This window comes from Calonectris borealis, chromosome 23 (genome assembly GCF_964195595.1).
Source record: "Calonectris borealis chromosome 23, bCalBor7.hap1.2, whole genome shotgun sequence".
Taxonomy (NCBI): Eukaryota; Metazoa; Chordata; class Aves; order Procellariiformes; family Procellariidae; genus Calonectris; species Calonectris borealis.
Window position 1 is genome coordinate 5,991,263 of NC_134334.1, and position 20,203 is coordinate 6,011,465.

General features: G+C 39.6%; 1 protein-coding gene across 5 annotated transcripts in view; it reads right to left on the bottom strand.

Annotated features, from left to right (window-relative positions):
• The window catches only part of MTOR (mechanistic target of rapamycin kinase), a 67,502-nt gene that overhangs the window by 15,404 nt on the left and 31,895 nt on the right, over positions 1–20,203 (bottom strand). For all 5 annotated transcript variants that reach the window (XM_075172480.1, XM_075172482.1, XM_075172484.1 and 2 more), the window contains 9 exons: positions 15,632–15,707; positions 13,488–13,627; positions 10,806–10,906; positions 9,820–9,935; positions 8,380–8,457; positions 7,889–7,996; positions 5,662–5,787; positions 4,873–5,004; positions 1,244–1,359 (listed from right to left, as the gene is read on the bottom strand). In XM_075172480.1, coding sequence (XP_075028581.1) covers positions 1,244–1,359; positions 4,873–5,004; positions 5,662–5,787; positions 7,889–7,996; positions 8,380–8,457; positions 9,820–9,935; positions 10,806–10,906; positions 13,488–13,627; positions 15,632–15,707 — 993 coding nt within the window. The remainder of the gene's footprint in view (positions 1–1,243; positions 1,360–4,872; positions 5,005–5,661; positions 5,788–7,888; positions 7,997–8,379; positions 8,458–9,819; positions 9,936–10,805; positions 10,907–13,487; positions 13,628–15,631; positions 15,708–20,203) is intronic.

A 20,203-nucleotide genomic window follows, 5' to 3' on the forward strand; every position in this document is an offset into this window, starting at 1 on the left:
AAGTCTGAAGGACATTTCACATGGTAAACCCACTCAGCAAGCCTCTTCTGCAGACTGGGAGTATATGTGTTAACACGTAAGGTTCAAAACACCTACATCCTGACTGTAAGTGTGGAGCTAACTAGTTAATGGTTTAATTTTTAGGGGGAAAGGCAAGGGTCAAACTTTGTTCCTCATTTCTATCAGTTATAAAATAAACGTAAGAAGTAGCTAACAGTAGCATCAAAAGACTTCATCAATATTGCTAAAATGCACACAGCATATGGGCTGCCTAGCTATACTTATCAACATACGAACTAGCCTTCTGGAGAGAACACTGCGACAAACAGTGGAAACACAGAGCAACTACTCTTCCCCCAAGCCAGAACCCCATTAAGTCATGCCCGCCTGAAGAAAAGGAAAAACAACGTATTTTTATTGCAGCAGGGTGGGGCTGTGAAAGTTTGTGCAAAGCTTAATACTTTGCTCCCTCAGCAGGCTTTAAATACCACAGTTACACAGCTGTCCTTTCTATATTTTGAGTTTTCCAGAAAGCATTGTGCAAGAAAAATACTGTATGCAACTCATTACTAATTTGTCTTCCATGACAGTCACCCTGAAAAAAATAAGACAATGGTGTTATCAAGTTCCCATTCTCATAAAAGCAAATTAAGTGCATGCCTCCCTTTAAAAAAAAAGCAAACCTTCAATAGTAAGCACTATGCAATTTCTTCTTAAAATTGGAAACAACAGATCTGGCACCTCCAGATCCCCAGAGGAAAATGGAAATTATAAGATGTGGTTTTAATGCAACAACATTTTAAGAGGCCATCATGTGCTGGACACCTATTGCCCAAAGCACTGCTGTTGTATTAAGGGCACATGCTGCCAAGCACAGATGTGCCAGGCACGTGGAAGTGTTTCTTTCGTACTGACTGGATCTCCTGAAAACCAAAGAAATAGCCATGCTGAGAGCTCTGTCTTCTGCCAGCGAGCCACAGTGCTGGAAAAATACAACCAGCCGCCAGCGACAAATACACGCTTGTTTACACTGATGTGTCACAGCAACATCTACTGAAAATTATATGATAGGTAAGAACGTAATACCAAACAGGTCTCTACCAGCTAAATGAGAAATCCCCTGTTCCTTTTAATCAAAGCATGGGCCTTATCTGAAACGTGTCATCTGCATGGACCCTGCAACCTCAGGAAAGACATCAGTTTCACTATATAGCTAAAGGGTGTCCAAGGACCAGGTGCTGACCGTGCCATGAGCTTGTGGAGTTCCTGCTTGTGCTGCTGGTCCTCAGTTGCAATAGCATGCTGTGCCTGCTGCTGCATTGTCTGCACGAAGTGCTGCATGTGCTGGAACGCATCAATCTGTAATTGGATGATGGTTGCAGTAAGGACCACAGGGGTTAAATACAACTTCACAAGAGAGGAAGACAGTGTGGAAATAAATTTTCACTGAAAGCAAAAAATACAGTTTTGTTTTCTTTCAAAGCTTTTTAGCCATTTACATCCCTCTAAAATCAGTTTATACTCCACATATGTAGCACCAAATAAATGAAGAGGTTAGAGATTCTTGATGTCTCAAATTTGGCCACTGAATTGCTACACTGAGGAACAAATAATTGCATCCTTCCAATGCTAGGCACACCTTCACACATGTACTGTTATGTCATACATACAGTGAAATGCATGACTGACCATAACATAAGCCAACATTATGTTCTGATGTGCAAGAACTCAACTCTGGCAAAGTGGCCAGGTCACCTGTATGAGAAGAAAACTCCAGCAGCGGAGAATGTCCTGTTACTGCTCACGCAGAGTGAGATTCTAGTAATGATAAAGAGATGTCTCATTTGCAATTGGGCATGCACATGGAAGACAGCCCAGCAATTCCAACAATCAAGCAAATGTTCATAGCTTACAAACTGTATCTGACTAGGTCACTATCATAATAGACAGGATCACAAATCCAGAGAAGCCTGCCTATAATATGCTACGGCCTGAAAAAAAAAAAAAACAACAACAATTTGAGAAAATAATGCCTGAAGGAAAACTTGCAGCTTCCTGATCTTCCCTCCTAACCCCTCAGCTTTGGCTAGGCTTACAGAACATACCATGGGACATAAGCTTTGAGTTGTTTCAATAAATTAAAGTCTAGATCTCTCCTCAGGTTGTTTAAGAAGTACAAATGTACATTGCTCCTTTGCCAGCAGATTACATAAGGCAGTAGTGCTAAAGCAACTTGCACTACCAAATTTTGAGGGAAGATTCTTTTTGAAATTCCTTGGAAAGAATTACAGGGTAAGAAAACCTGAAATTAAAGATTTAAGAAAAAAAGTATGCACGCTTCACTGGAAACAATTAGAGTAAAGCTCTTGCAATCTGCAAGGTCCTTTCAGGTCAGAAACTGCAGAATATGCTATTAAGATCCAATTTACTTCTGTTCCATCTACAGGAATGAGCTACTTTAGAGTGAGACAAGAATCACCTGAGCTGAAATTCCTCCTCTATCCCATTCAAATGTCAGCGTGCACAGGTCAATTGTCAGGAAAAAGGGTATTAGCCCAGGGTGAAATAAAAGAAAGTATCACACTATTAACATTAACAGGGAGCATTCCACAGCTTGAACCTAGATACTTGGTTAGAAAGGGGCAGGGGGGGAAATAAAATAGTTATGCTGTTATGCCAGACATTTGTGAAAAATAGACAAAAAGATATTGCTGAACAGTTATGTGCCCCTCTCATATCTAGACACAGCTGACAATCTGCTCTTCAGTTTCCATTAATAATGAAAACTGATCACCATAAACTGACAGGCAGAGCACTTAAGACTGAAAGCAATATGTCTTCTTTAACAACTGAACTCCTAAGTTTGTATGCAGCCTTGTTACGGTATACATCTGTAGAATACAGCTGCTGGCAAAGGTCCTCGTTAGAAGAAATGCAGTAGGGTTTATTTATCCATCTTTTTATCTGTTTAAGAAAAGATTGTTGTGCAGCTCTCCAAGTGCTATGCAGCTGGTTTCCATCTAGATGCCAGTTTTTTTCCTGCTGGATCTGGCAAGTGCCAAAATGGCAGTAAGGAAAACATTTTAGGTCAACCAGGCAACCTTAAACTCCTCAGCTAGAGAAAATGGTCATTTTCTATCATACCAGCTTACCTCAGTAGCTTATTACTTAGGATACCAAATCGAGTGAACACACACAGTTATATAAAACTCTGGTCTACACACATCACCAGGTATAACTATTTAGTTAATGACGGTCACTCAAATAGGACATAAGGATACACCCAACCATGTAATGCTCCTGGTACCAGGAGAATTCCCTAAACACTTTCAGTGTTTGGTATAAACAAACACTTAAGTCTCACTCCAGACTGCAAACTTATTGTACCCTAACATAGCTTCTTCTGCCACAGAGCTGCATGTTTAACCATGAATTTCAAAAATAAGCATCTCCTTTCCAAGTGCCACAAAGGACTGAATCATTGAGTCAGCCCTTCCAGCAGAAGAGTGCTCAGAGAAAGGGTCGAGACTTGCATGCAGGTCTAGGATTAGTGCTACCTTGGGTAAAGTATTTCTCCCTCAGCACTGTAAACAACACCCAGTTTTAATGTGTTAGAAAGAAGATTAAAAAAAAAAAGCCCCTAAGCACAGACCTTATGTACTGTATTTAAATAGGAAATCATTCAACGAGCAAGAGGAGGTGATTCTAACCACATCTGTTCCTCCTTCTCATCTTTGCTGCTTTTCTAATCTTTTTTTTTCCCTTCTCCATGGGCTCTACATATTCTTGCATCAGTTTATTTTAGATACATTCTCTTGCCCCATCCCCTTAACCTTTGTGCCTGCTTTCATTCTTTCTACAACTGCACCAGTTTCTTGCATCTTGCCTATTTCTTTATCACAGGTCAAAGACAGAAAAGTCCAGTTTCACTCAGAGAGGCAGGCAGAGAAGACCCATATACTTCTTGGGTCATTTACTGAAGAAAGTAAGAGACCATTACACTGGTTTACAAAGCCAATAGAACAGGGCCTCATCATCAGCTCCTTCTGTTTTTTAAATTCAAATAAAGAATAGTCAGGTCATGGCAATGTTCCCATAGGAATGGCTCTGCTCCAGTGCTGGCAATCCCAAAGACAGGAAAAATAAAAAAGATGTGGCAATAAATGGAGAATAAACGGAGGCTTTAATGTATATTAAAAAAAAGATAAGTTATCCAGTCTGGAGCTTATTGGATTTGATTATGTAAATTCTCCCTGTGTTGCAATGTCAAAAACATTCACCCTAGGCTCTTTGGAGTCAAATTGTTCCCATGACAAAACCCTATGTACTTTTCAGCTGTCTTTCAGTTAGAAATTTTCAATAATGTCCTTCATAAAAGTCAGTTCTGGTCAGCAACTAAGTACAAACTGTTCAGGATATTTTTCTAAAACTGGTAATAAAAAACCTTACTCTTTCAGCATGTAACCCTGACGATAGGTATAGTGTGGAGACCTGGCAATCAGAACAATGGACGAAAAGTCAAGTACCAAGCCTACACAGTAAAATTCCGGTGAAGACAGAAGAGCTACTATTGACCATTAATCTTTGCTGCATCCCTTGGGTACCCGATACTGGTTTAGCAAAAATAATCTTTCCACGTAGGAAATAAAATTAAGGCTAGGCCTTCTCTCACTACAGAGTTTTAAAAGGAAAATTTCAAAAGCTTATCTTCTGAATAACAATAAGGAAAGGGATTAGTTACTCTTTTTTAGGTGAGCAAAAATAAAACCTTCAGCCTTGACTTTGTTCTGTGGGGATTATGAAGAGCTAACATGCACGCCACCGCACAAAACCCAAGCAATGAAACGCAGAGAGTACTATGTTCTTTTGTACCTTACGGGCGCTCTTCCACATGTGTTTCATGTATGCATAAGTCACTTGGGGATGTACTGTTGGCAGCGGATGATCCAGCTGTCGAGATGGATCTACTCCCAAGAGCAGGACAAGTGTCTTATGGGCCAAAGCCTGGAGAAAGTTGCAAAGAGAAAAAGCAGGTTAAAATAAGCTCATTCTTACCGCCATCTCATATTGACCACAGAATTGCCCGCCACTAAAAAATACCTCTGACCCTCCAGGTAAAACACAGACATAGCAACCTTATTACCACTCCCTGGACTCATAAGAATACCGCATGATAAATCATATGTCTTCATTGGGATCAGAGCATTAGATTCTCATTTCAGAAGCCAGTAGAGAGTGTGAAGTCTCAGTTTCAACTATTTTTGGGAATAAATCTTGTGGTGAATGTTGAAATAGGATTATAATGTTCAACAATAAGAACATCACATTCTAGGTTTGATAAAGAGTGCTTTAGCGGAGAGAGCTATTATTAATAATTACCAGTGCTGCATAAGGACTTTCAGGTATAGCGTGCAACAAAAAATTGGCTCTGAGGCTCTCAGGTATAATACCTGTTCCACAAAAATAATATTGGCTACAAGCATGAATTCTACACTGGTTATAATTTTAGCATTTCAACAATTTCTGACCAGCCTCCTCCTCAGAGGAGAGCCCATCCCACTTGGGCAATGAAAGTATTTGGAAATGCTCAAGGTTGAAGCAGCATGACAAAGCCAAGCATCTAAAAACCTGCTGTAAAGGGTAGAGCTTGATAATGCTCACCAGCCTCCCACTCTTGCCACACAAGCTGGCATACTTGAGCCAAGTTCTCATGTCCTCATGAGGATTCACAACAAGAGATCGGACCATCAATATTCTTTGCCAGTCTTCCACAATTCGTTGACAGCCCTGAGAGAAAAAGAAAGAGAGAACTTGTTAGTGTTTTATCTCCAATCTACTCCACAGGGCCTTAATTCAGAATCTGAAGGGACTTTTCCCAAGATGGAGAGACTTCAGTACCCATAATTCACAGCAAGCCGACATCACAAACTAGCTGGCTATTTCTTTAATACTGCAATGTGTGAAGAAGGTTAAGTCCTTGACTCTCATTCTCTGCAGCCAGCTCAGTGTTTGCAGTCTAATGATATCCTCTAATGGAAAAGGGAGAAAAGCTTCTAAAGCAGAAATCCATCCAAAAATCAGGAAAGCTCTTTGTGCAATTCCAAAACGAGTCCAGAGTTTTATAACCCTTCTCAACCTAGTTTGAAAGCCTATTTTTGGTTTAAACAGTGACAAATTTCAATATGGAGATGGTACAAGACCAAATGGTTGCAAAGATATTTTTATTATTGCCCTTTTTCTTCTCCTTGCATGTGTTGCTTTTAGAGGCTGGCATGACTGAACTGATATTCTGCCAGAAACTGCAGTTCCAACTACTATGCTGCTTGTGCAAGCATTTTCTGGTTCTTGTCCGTCTGAAGGGAGACACACATCATTGTCAGTCAGAGCAGGATGAATCTGTATTTCAAACGTTCAAGGATGCTACAGAGAAGTAGAATTGTGGAAGGGACAGTAACAACCAAATACATGGTGCTTGCTGTAACGGCTAAGTACTTCAGGGTAACAGTGATGCTCTGAATTTCGTATTGATCCAGAAACGACTTAGACTTAGTTTTGAGGTAAACAAAAGAATTTCCAGTGGTAGCAAGGACCTTAGCACCAAAGCATCTATTTCTTTCCCTTTTTCTTTTTCCCCAAAGTTGAGGGCTGGGAAGTTAGACAAAGCTTGTTCCCTAACATCCAAATAAACCTCATCCAATAGGCATTTTAAAATTATTAAAAAGCAGCTATAAAATGTGCAAGAACTGTATGTACTGCTTTCAGGACTATAAACAGCTGTATTCAGACATTACACTTCCTGTCACTCTCAGTTTCTCCACCCCAGTGGAATGCTCCTGAGCTTTTCCAGACAGCAATGCAGATGGGAGACTAAAAGCTTTGTCACAGTTTCCCAAACAGCTAAAAAATATGTAGCAGCAACAGTCTTTCATAACGAGGCAGATATAGCAGTCACAGTGAAGAACTCCACATAGGAAGAAATTCTTCCCCCAGGCAGTGTATCAAAATTCGGTATGAGAGCATTTTACCCTAATTATGCTTTTTTTTTCCCCCTTCCCTTGCAGGAATCACCTCTTTAAACAGTATTCCTGTATGTACTACTTCATTTGATGATGTTCATTTTCACTGTAGGGATGCCTCTTGTAAGGAAATAGTCTCAAAATATTTGGTTGATTTAAATCTTCAGAGGTGCTTTGGATTTTTGCTGTTTAGAGTAAGAAAGGCACAAACTTCTCTTTAAATACAGGAAAAGCAGCATTGCTAAAGGTCTCTTCTAAGAGGACAAGGCTAATCACAGAATCATAGAATCATTTAGGTTGGAAAAGACCTTGAAGATCATCGAGGCCAACCATAAACCTAACACTGCCAAGCCCACCACTAAACCATGTCCCTAAGTACCGCCAATCAATTGGAAATGTTCTTGTAAGAGGTCAAAAAGGAACAGGACAATCTTTTATAAGTATGTGAATTTTCTGTCCAGTTTTCCAGCATTGTGAGAGAATTCACTTCTCCTTAAAATGCAGCCAGCCAGGTAAAAAGTTCAGATCAGCCTTATCCAAACCATTATTTCCAGGTGCAATCCAACACTGAGATAAGCAGCCTTGGAGATGTTACTAGCATCTCCATGCTGTACACATCTATTTCAAGGCTTAAATCACCCTACTGAAGTGTCACATCAGTAGACACCTCAGGAACATTAATTAAAAAAAAAAAAGCCCAACCAACCAGGACAAACACAACGGAGACAGAAAGCATGCAACCGTGTAAGCATATATGCTATTGGGATAGAAAGAGAAATGGAAAGATTTGCTGAGCCATCACACTGATTCGAAAGGAAGCTGTTCATGCCAGCACATCAGCATCTCCATCCTTGATCTTTACATAGATGTACCTGCAGTCTTTCCCACCAGATCTGGCGGATGATCTCACGGCGTTCTGGTACAAGTTTATACTGGATAACCTCTTCCAGCTCTGACAGCATCTGGCAGGATACCATAGCCTGAAGGAAACAATCACATTCCATCCCAATCACTACAGAACAAATCTATTATTAAGGAATAGTATTTTGGCATCAAAATCTCAAGTACCTATGCTGCCCAACAGGTAAAGGACTGACTGCTATATACCGACGATCTGCTGATTCAAACTTTCTAAATGTCAATTCTTATTTCTTTTGAGGCGGGGGGAAGCTCACTTCACTGTTTAATTTGTCCCAAAGCTGCTCCTACAAAGTTGTATTTTTTATCTGACAAGAGCCATTTAGCTTGTGGGCCTACACAGGTCTTATGTTTGATACAAGCACTACTCAGAAGTTTTATGCAACTTGTAGAGACAGTCTGAAGCAGCAATGAGGAGAATGAAGGCTGAGAGTTAGACACTTACCCCATAGGCTCGACTGTAGCTCTCTCCTGCCATGGCAGTCAGCTCAGCATCTAGCAGATCTCTGGCTTTGTCAATGCACTGAAATAGAACAAGATATTGGGGCAAAGGTGATATGTTTTATCTAGAGTCAACTGTTGGAACTGCTATTCATCTGTTCCATCTCATGAACAAAGCTGGCATTGTTCCCATTCTCCAACACGAAACAGGAAAGGATGTTATCAATAGAAAAAATTGACAGGAAAACAGTGTCCAGGGTCAGGTATAGGGGAAGTCAAGGAGGCTTCATTTATCACCTGCACAGTCTGAAATTTGTCTTTTTACCAAATCAAAGTTTGCAGTATTTCTAATCCTACTGTCATAGCAGAGATCATCATTAATAACATTTATAGAGGAAAAGAGAACTTCACATTTTAGTGCAAGAGTCAGTTAAAAAAAAAGCCTCAAGAAATGTCTCTTGATAATATACAATGAAATAAAATAGCTTTCGCTGTTTTATGTAACCCAACAGGTTTTTGTGAATTTTACAGGACAGCAAATTCCATTTCTCTTCCTCCAACTAAGACACACTCTTCAAGCATGAAATAAATCCTGCTCTGGTTCCAGTCATTATATAATCTTTCATCTATAGTTTTTCCTGTTCAAAATGTTAAAGGTTATTCACTCTACCCCTTTGAATGCCTGGCTAATTTTACTGTGCACATCACCCAAAAAATCTATGTACGGGTTTCAACAGAGCAGACTGAATTACTCCTTTATCTAAGTTCGCAAGCCAGCAGAGAATTCTGAGAAATGGTACTTGAGCTTCCTTAGAAAGTAAACAACATGCTTCACATCTACAGAGGGGAAAAAGTCGCTCTGCACATCTCCTCTATGACAAACAAGCATACCAAGAATGACTCTGACTAATAGACTCATTCCTTGCCTTGATTTGTCATCTCAATCTAAGATTTAAGATTTATCACTGCTACCAGAAAAATTAGAGGAAAAGTTCTGGTACATGATATATATGAGCACTTCTCTGAAAAAGCTGCAATAGACAGAAGTTCACAGAACATCCATGAAGACTCTTATATGTGTCTTATGCCATGAATGCCTTTTACCAAGCAGTGCTTTGTAGAATGGAACCTCTGCTGAGATAACCCTTGTGCACTGTCTGTCTAGAAAACAGACATAAAGGTAAAGAAGCCTAAGAATGACTAAGGCGTTCTTCCACTCTACAGCACTGGACCACTACCATCTGTACATATATTCACTGCTGTGTTTCCAGAAATACAAGATAAGCTCAAGCACCAAGGTCTAATACATCAATGGAGAAAAAGGTTATTGGGCAATTCATAGGTTATAGCCGGCTGCTTTAAAACAGCATCTCTTTCCATGCAGCAATACAGCCTAGTTCATCGTAAACTAGGTTTTGGGAAAGCCAACAAGGAAGATAATTACCTGCTGAGCCAGTGAGAAAAGGTCCTGATGAAGAGCCAGTACAGCCCTGTAGAAAGCACCATCATGGGTGTCCCTTGGGATCATGCAGGTATATTCTTCCATGCTATCCCACTGACCTGCAGAGACACAGATATCCTCAGTAATACAACAGCCTTCTCTGCAAGATAAGAACATAATGATGCTACAGTGCTTAGACATCAGCAACTAGGCCTGAATGCTGTGTGGTACTTCTACATTTAAGTCAGCTCTCCAACAGCCTGTCTTTGGCAGGGACAGTCTGTGTTATATACAGAAACTGTATATATACATACACAGAAGAGTTATAGACTAGCAAAAACATAGGCATTTTTCTTCCAGGCAAATTGTTATCCTCATGGAAAAGGTTCTTGCATTCCTTGTGATGAAAAAGTTGAAATGCTGACATTTCCAAAACATTTGAATGAATTAGTGTCCAAAAAAGCAAAAGATTAATTTTTCTCAGCAAAGGCCTGCAGACAGCAAGTGATTTATAAGCTTCTCTAGTAAATAGCTGGTTATCAGGATAACTGATATTTGGACCATTTATAGTTTTATTCCACTTAAGATTGTCTACTCAGCAGACACAACCTATCAGAATGCTCAACAGGTATTGTTCTAGTTTGTAAATAAGAGTCTGCCACAAATCTGAGAAATTCCATTAATGTCATTTCAAGTCTAAGCTATATTCAATGTAAAACTAAGTACAAGGGACCAGTTAAGCAACTGATCATCTGCTCAGACCAATAAAGCAGTCTCTTTCGTACCTGAGACCACACTGGGACACCTTTTGTAAATGTAGGTTTTCCAAAGGGCTTCAATGTTGAACGACATTTACTTCATATCCCAATGTAAATAATTTTGTTCTTTGATTTTGCTGTTTCTTATATTTTGTAGTTCTGAAGTAAGTTAAAACTATCTGTGCTTCCGCATTGTGGGTTCTCATATACTACCACACGTGGATACATTACCTAGACCCCAGGCAGCAGCAGCAGCCATCCTAGCCATCTTAGCTTGAGTTTCATCATTGACCTGTGTCCACTTTTCACAGCACTGCTGGTGGAGCTGCCCCCTAAGAAGAATCCACAATTTCTGATCAGCAAAAAGTCTCTTCTAAGAATTTTGCCTTGTTAAACAACCACTTTCCACCGATAAGACGACAACCAGCCCCATCGTTCTTTTTATGTAGGGTGATGAATAGGATTCTTCTCCTCTGGCCAACTCAGGCACGGTAGTCTGATGACAAATAGCCCATCATCAGAAAATAATTTAAAGGCACACTATGCTTTGAATCCAGAAAAAAGTTTGCATTTGTTCCTCAGCAGTTAGTAATGCCTACTTTACGAACCAAACTGTCAACTCCGGCCTACAAATACAGAAAAAAAAAAAACATTTCCGAGAAAAAAAACAAACCACAACCAAACAAGGGATGCTTAAAATTTTTTGCAAGTGTCAATACAAGGAGCACATGATCTGAATAGCTTGTGCATGGCTTCTGCTATCAAACATTTTGGATAAACACATCACAAAGTTTGAAGACAGAGGCTAGAGAATCAATGCTGTTGTAACCTAGTATGAAGACTTGTCATGGCAAGATCTCAGAGGGGATCTGAATCTTTCATCTCCAGTGGAGAGGAAGCATCAGGATTTTTTATATTATTTCTTTTAAATCAACTGTGAATGCTCCATTAATCAAACCAATTACTGTGGGTGTTGCAGTTCGAGAACTTCTCAGGCTGGATTCTCTGTAGCAGTGGAATAGCCACCAACTGTGAGGGAGGCCAACTTGCCTTCTCTACTGTCATCCTCTCCCCTCCCGAAAAGGAAGATGAGTTAGTCAAACAGAACCGATGGGCTGCCACAGGCAAGATAGTAATTCTGACAGCTTAATGGCTGTCAGTGGCTTAACCAACAACAACAAAAAAAACCCCAAAAACCCCCAACCAAACAAAAAAAAAAAAAAAAGAAAAAAGAAAAACCAAGCCAAACCTAGCAACAGCAGAAAATCAGGACCTCACAGATGCTAATAAAGGAGTATGGCTCTTGCAGACATGACCACATCAGGGGACAAATGGCTAAGAATATTTTGGCTGTACTTTCAAAACATCACAGCACCGAGTACTGAAATAATGATGCTGCGTAGTATCAGTTCTAGATTAACTGTCATATTCTGCCAAGTAGACTCCAGCAGCACAAATAGTCAAGCTGAAGACTACGGAAGAAGAGCAGCAGCCAAACCATGGAATTCTCAGTCTCAGGATGATGTCTCTATAGTCAGTTGCAAGATAGCAGAGAGCACTTTGCAAAGGCACTTCTGAACGGTAAAAAACATCTGCATAGAGATGGAGTGCAGCAAGCACACAAATTTTTGTGAGATTGTGATTGCTCTCATCACTACAGACTATCAATAGATGCACGATATCTAGCTCCAACAGAAGAAAAGCATCCTTTTGTAATATATTTGTCACCAATATGTGAAGAAGCAGGAGGTTCAGAGAGGACACTTTACACAAATACATGTCCTGCAGGAGGGAGGAATTCCATAAACCCCTGGTGGGAACTGCCTACTCCTAGAAAAGATGATTGAGAAATGCTCAGTAAGAGAATCTATTTTTCCTACTGAAAAAGCTATGCCCAATATGCCTCGCCCTCATCTAGAAACAAAAAGGGCAGAAAAATGCTGTCAAAATTAGGTTTCTCAAACAGCTCTGTTTCTCTAACAGTAAAATGACTTTAGTGAAGAGGAATCTCCTTACTGTGTGTCATCCCATGGGTTCACGTCAGGACCCATCAGGAGAGAGCTCTAGTGACATGAAAAGTTCAGTAGAAAGGCGGAACCTGGACCAAATCACATATGCCCCTGGGTAGAACTGCATGCTACAGTGCACAGGATGCCTTCTCCAATTATCTTCTTTGAATTGAAGTGAATAGGGAGAAAAAACAGAAGCCCCCCGCTAACTAGCAAGCTATAAGTCACTACTAGCTCACCCTCTAACAAAAACTGACTCTAATCAGTTACATGTTGACAATATGCATTTAACACAGGGTTTGAAATACCAGTTGTCCACAAAGACAATGCTTAATGAATGCTAAAAACAGTATTAATGAAAAACTCAGCCATCTACAAGATGGGCAAAAGGGTTATAAAGTGCGAGTAATTTATTTGGCATAATCTTACACCCAGGTGACTATTGGGAAGCAGTGCAAAAGATTATGCATTCTGGATAAGCATAGATCTGATAATGAATAAATACAGAAATCTCTCATGAGTTTAAAAAGGAATACCACAACGAGCTCCTTTTATGATTGTTTTTGACAAGTGCTGCCCATTAATGTTTCCTGAGAGGTCCCCTCTATTTACAATTTCTTTCTCTGTTACAAAAGGGGTTGATCTGATCATCAGACTGCAGATTCTCTTCCAGAGAGACCTTAACTTATCAGATGGTCCATCCAAAAGGCTTAGAGATGTTATTACCAATTCTGACTTCAATGAACAAAGTGAGAAATCACTGGAAATATTCAAACTGTTAAGTAAGCAGGAGTAAATAGGAATTCAGGCAAAAAATTTCACCTGGGTGACAGCATCCAGAGAAGAGTTAGGCACCATTTTTAAAGGCACCATTTTCCTCAGTCTTCAGGCATTCCCCTCTTACCATTCACCAAGTGCTTCCAAGCAACGCATCCGTCCTAGCATCAGCTCAGGATCATCTTTGTTTGTGTCCATCTTTTTGTCATAGGCCACCAGAGCATCTTCCCATTCATGAAGCTTTTCATACCAGGTAGCTTGAATTTCCTAAGGGGAAAAATCAGAATAAATAGTGGGATTAATATTCACCATTCTATATTAACTACCACCGCTTTTCCTGAAAAGTTCTGTGTCTATGGCAGTGACTTAGCCCTTTTTTCATTCTAAATATCCTCATGGACTTCTACGATACAGAGAAAAGCCTTGAGCTAGTGCGAAAACAGGAATCCTGAGTATTGCTTAACCTGCACAGAAATGAATTCAGGTTTACCAGAGGGATCAATCCAACATCATCCCCCTATTCAGCGCCACTGAAATACTAGCTCAGTAGCTGGCGTTTTTCTTTTTGGAGAGGGGGAGTGAGTGGAATAGGAAAAAGAGTAAATCTATAAAATATCCCACTTCCCATTGTTGCACATGCTTGCATTCAAACAAGAACAACAGTCCTGTGTTCAGGAATGGAGTGACTAACTGGAAAAAAATCCCAAACCCAAAAAGCACACTGAGCATTTGACTACTGCTAGGCCATTTTTTAATTCAGCATATAGTATGATGTTGGGGTCTAATCATAGTCCTCACAGGGAAAGGCTGTGGTTTGTAACAAAGACACTAAAAGTAAGCCAAGCTGTGATCCTTATCAGCTGCACAAACTTTTCTTCAGTCTTTGTTTCTAGATTTTGTTTCTAATTTTCAAGAAATAAAATGCCTTAGTATTTTTTCCATACTTATCTCTGCCAATGTTTTTCTGCTCAAGTCCTTGGCAGCTCATGTCTTGACATAGGCTACAGAATAGATTCTTTTCCCAGCCCTGTGGGCAGGGTCAGTATAAACCATGCTCTGCATGCCAGGTCTTCCACTTAGGATGTTTATATACCAGCCCTTTAACCTTTCAGCTCAGTCATAATATTTCAAGTAAGCTCCTGAAAGTAGAGCTCACAGTCCCTCTTAGTTTCTTTTCACTGCCTATTCTGGCAAACTCTTGTGTTTTGAACTACATTTACTGCTAGGACTACATTACTGCTAAAGAGTGAGGTCAGAATTAGATAACGTAGAGCTTTGCTCAGCCAACCCAAGGAATCATAAGAAGCTGCAAAGATGTTCTGAAGTCTGTATTTCTCCAAGAAATGACTTCTTTTCCAGTCTAGGTCAAAACCACACATAATCCTACACCAGAGGAATTCCACCATTTTGTGCTTATACCTGATCCCACTTTCTAGTGGTTCCTAATGAAAGAGGCTAGTCTACTGTCCTTCCAGGGCTGCCTTCCTTTTCCCAATCACCCTAAAGCACTGCAAGAATTATCACTGCAAAATCATCTTTTTAACAGAGTAGAACTGCCAGGAGAGCATAGATGCTTCAGTCCATGAACACAAATTAAATTCTTATAAAAAAGAAGAGAGAAAGAAAAAAAAAAAAGTAAGTTGTGCAGAGAAAGACACAGAACAAATACCGAATGGGGTTATTTTATTTCTGTGAGCAGTCAAAATTTTAAGGGACTGGCTTATCTGCTGTTCTAAATAATATCTGTGAACTCTCTGACAGGTTCACGTGCCCCGTGGATGAGAGAGACTATAGGCACAACTTCCATTAAATACTTACCTGGAAGGTATTGATGCAGTTTCTCAAAAACCCTCAAGCATTTAAAGCTTGGAACAGGAACTTCCTCCCTCCCTTCCCACCTTCTTCTACATAAAATGACTTCTTTTGTCAAGTTGCTAGTTCCCAACAGCTGCATTTAGTGTCAGTGATAGCTGCTAAATTCTCTTCCAAATCAGGTTCTTGCACAAGTTCTTGCAGCCTTCCCCAGCAATCTTACCTATATGCAGTGTTTGTTAGTATGCAGCTAAATACACAGTATACATCCCCATAGGCAGCAAAGCACCTTCAGTATGAACGAGGCAATATTATAAGCGGGGATAGAACCTCTATGTGATTGATTGAAAAAACACAACACCACCACTACCACCACCACCCACCCACAAAAAAAAAAAAACCCTAGAAAAAACATGAAAACATAAGACATGAAGAAGAGAGTTATCCAGCAGGACTCACCAGCTCCCCAAAGTGCTTCATGGCATATTCCAGTACCCCAGCAGCTGCTTCTGGCTGTTGCAGTTTATTGTTAATGCTGAAAAGGTAGGAAGAGAAAGACCATTTTGCACAGTTGGCAATTATTAGGGGCTGGTATGAGCTTCTGCTGGATAATACCAAGCTCCATCATTTAGAAATACCAATGGAACACCCTCCTTTTTCTTTAAAACTTTCAAGTGAATGATTAGACTACATAAGACACAAAATGACTACATATTTGCAAAACAATAGGTGCATGAATATTCTTTGCACATATTCTCAAGACTTGTTACACATTGTATATGATTATCAATTCTAAATAGCAGCCTGTATGGGGAGAAGAATAGTTGCCAATAGTTTGAAAGGCATAATTTCTCAAACAGCTGCACTTATTAAGAGCTTTACAGTTCTGATTTTTTCCCCCTTTCTCTTAAACAGACCACCAACTCCTTTAGAAACCAGAGTAGAGATTTTAATGCTCCAGGAAACAATCTGCATCATTAGAACCGTTCACAAATATCACCAGGAACATACCTGCTGACTTTCCCCCCTATGAGAGGCCTGTTGATCAGTAAGAGACAAGGAAACCTATAGCATTAAAGGGAGTACTTTGAACAGACAAAACAGGGGAAATTTTCAAATGAGTGCTATATTTCTTCTGTCTGTGGAAGCTTCCTTTCCTGACAACTGAAGAACCAAGCTCCTAGACACACTCTGGACATAGGGGAAGGTCAAGTAAAATACTCTTGGAAATAGGACCTCAGAATGGCTTGAGCTCAAATCAGATTTAGTCAGGCTAAAAATGCACCATAATCACAGTTCAAGAAGAAAGGCACCCAAAAATAGGAAGCACTTGAAATACATCCATGCTTTTTTTTAGCAAGATAGTCAAAGAACATACTACCTCCACGCTTCCCAAGGGAAAGCTAGGCAGCAGTGTCTCATAAAAGTGATAAATGGCTGTCACATTTCATATCCTGATGATTTAAAGAGCCATTGGCAGACACATCACTTCCAGCATGTCAGACAGTTAATTACTTCCAACTTATCTTTCTTGTCAACGCTTCCTGACAAAATTGGCTGTTATCTTTTATTCTTCAACAATTAGCACTGCTCTTTTGCTGATGCTCCCTGGTGCACTCAATTACTCTTTTTTTTGTTTCTTACTTTCTTGGCTGTCCGAAGTAGAATTAAACGTTTCAAAGCTGTCTATGCCTAGGTTTAGGCAAAGGGAGGGGAAAGAAGGGAAGGGGAAGGAGAAAGACTTTGATTTAAATGAATACACAGTCAGTAGATATAATCCTGTGTTGTCATTATTAATCATAAATTACTCTCTTGTAACAAATGATCTAGCCCACACAGTGAGTAAACATAGGTAATTTTGTGGACTAGGATAAGCCACTGACTGGGAAATCTCCTGTCAATTATTTCATGTTTTGATGTATCACGTTAAAATAGTGTATACACAAAACGGGGGGATAAGCAGGGAGCAACAAGATTCACTGCTTTGGCAGAAATGGACCTAAAACCAGAGAAGTACAACTGTCAGGAAGAATACAAAAATCCCTTCAAAGCAAGACTCACACATCAAAGTGGGCTTTATTAACAGGCTGAACATTCTCTGACTTATTTTTTCAGAGTAATAAAACCTTGGTAATCACTGCATTGTTTTGCTATTCAGTTTTACAGGCTAAGGGAAACACAGTTGTGTGTGGATCTTGTGTTTCGGCGGGTTTTTTTTGTTTGTTTTGAAAGACCTCGGATTTCTGCTTCTTCTCATCCACCAGATTCAGTGTGCTCTGAGTGTTGGAAGTATATTGACAGTTCCCCAAAATCACTACTACCACAGCTGACTGGAATGTGTTTTCAACAGACCCACAACTCTCTGCATACAAATTCTCCGAGAGTGGGCCTGCAGATGGTATTTCTCTTGGAAAAGCATTTCCACATGGAGTCCTGTTAACACATTCAAAATACACGTTTAGAAATCATGGCATTCTGTGCTTCTCTACCCCTTCACCTTCCTACCATTAAGGCATTGCCCCTCTCCCTGCAGATCTGATAAGGTCTGCACTCAGGCAGAATTTTCTTAGATTTTGTAACACTCTCAAAGCACTAGAGAGCTGTTTTCTAGTTATTGTGCTGGAGACCAGACAGAATGAACAACACGACAGAAAAGCATCCAGGCACACAGAAGAGGCCCCGAAGGGCTAATATTCCAGCCAGGCAGAACTGCCAGGGGGTTTTAGTCACAGTGTTGCTGCTGGAAATCAGGGCAGTTTACCGGATTAGGATCAGGGGGATAGATTTCTCCTTGTATCTGGAAAAAGATAACTACAAAATCTTTCTGGATTAAAGGAGAAGGTGGGAAAACATCTCTTGATAGAAAAAATGCTGCTGGATAGCTCAGCAGACAGTAACTTAAGTCTTTGTTTACTGGGTGGTGTCCTTGCAGTTGTTCCTAATTCAGGATAACATTAAGTTTAGTATTAAGGTGAAGATCAATTGTTCTCCATATCCACTGAGGATAGAACATATTCATCTGTTCATTTTTGTGTAGAAGCTAGAAAAAAGCCACCACTACCATCTACTTTACTTGATGGCTTGGCAGCAGGCCATAAAAGATGACTACCGTATCTTCTTACTTGGAACTTTTTAGGTATAGGTTTGGTAGATCATACCACATGTCATCTTTCAGGAAAGGCTTAAGTATTCAGCTATCTGCCTGGTATAGACTGGCAGAGTCTTCCAGTATTAATGCTCAAGTAAAATATTTAAAAATTATATATTTTAAATGCCACATGTACATACATAAAATCTTCTGAAACTATTTCAAGATAGAGCTGTCCTCAACTATTAAAATGGGAATCCACAGAAATAACAAGATTGCCGAAGTCATATCAACAAGATTCTGATATAGTTTGAACTAATGTACTAATTTCACTGTTTAATACTCACCATTTGATTTCACATTTTATGCAATGAACAAAGTGATTAGAAGAAACAAAAAAACAACATTAAGATCTGTATACTTTCCTTCAAAATGAGGATTAATTAGTTGCAAAACTGATTTTCATCAGTGAAGTTTTGTATGAGTTTGGCTTACCTGGACTCACTGCATAATTACATAATGCAGCACAGTAGAATTAAAATTGATGTCAATCACAATAACAAAAGCATTAATCCCTATGTTCCAAGTGCACAATCTTCAGCAGCTGTAAGGGGCAGCTGGATAAGGAAATGAGACTGGCACAGAAAGCTTTGTGAGAAGACAGTTAAATCAAAGATTATAGATAATTTTTCCCCCCCTGTTTATTAATCAATATCTGTACTGTAGCCAGGATCATATCCAATCCTCCTGTCCAACCCTAACCTATTTGTAGCACTTGATCATGATGAGTGGGATAGTAAAATGTGACCAGCCTTCTGATGAAAAAAATTTTGTAGGGATGGAATGACATAGTAATTGGAAAAAGTGACTACCCTTGGCAAACTCCCTGATATAAAAATCTTGGACAAAAACCTTAAATCTTTGAATTTCATGAGTAGTGAAAGGTTACATAAACCTACTGTTTGATTATTAAGATATCAAATAAAAATGTAGATCTTAGATGTGCAAAGGACTAAAATGTAGAACGCTGAGCTAGAATCATAAAAAAAGAACACTATTTAAGAGAAATATCCTCCTGTTGCTTGTATGTTATAAAGGCTATTTAAACAGAAACCAGACATGAACTGGGAATGAAAAACAACTTTACTGTCTTCAGCAGGAAGAGCACTCAAATGATGGACTTTTCTCCTCCACAAACCCCAGGCATAAATGTCTAATGTTTACAAGAAATATTCTCTTTTATACAGTCATGGGAGCTTTCCAGTCTTCCATTATCTTTGAGGGTCTCTAACAATATTCTCTGTCACTCAAAATATATTAAATTTTCAAGAACTCAGAAGTAAGAGACTGGACCCTCTCCTATCTTCCCATAAAAATGAAAAACTTTCTTTTAACAGAGCCTTTTCAGGAGGTCCCAAGCCTATATGTGAGGGAACACACAGATTTCCTATTGCCAGAAAGCATCTCAAAACTTGGTAGAGAAACCCTATTTTCGCAATAAAGCAGCTTGTGTGCAAAGTCTAGACAAGAAGCCAAATTATTTTTTTTAGTCTCCCCAAGTCTGTTTAAAAAGCTCCTCTATGTGACAGATTCTACCAACCTAAGTCAACCTTGTTTTTCTTTCTGAAGAAGTGCTGAGAGCATGCTTCTGGGATTAGAAGTGGAAGGCACTGCTACTTTGTGGATACTTTGGGGAACAGATAATCCTCTGGCACAAGGAATTGGCTTTGTTGGCCAGTTTCCCCAATTCTACAGTTTATTTGTGTTCAGGCATCCCTGAGTCCTTGATTCAGCAAACCTCAGAAAACAACCAATTGCTCCCCAAACAACTCCAAAACCAAATGCATTTCCATCTTGCCACTAAAAATATTCCCGTGCTGGGAACAAATATGTTTGAGAAACCAATACCAGCAAAGAGCTGTTTTCAATAAACTGTTGTGATG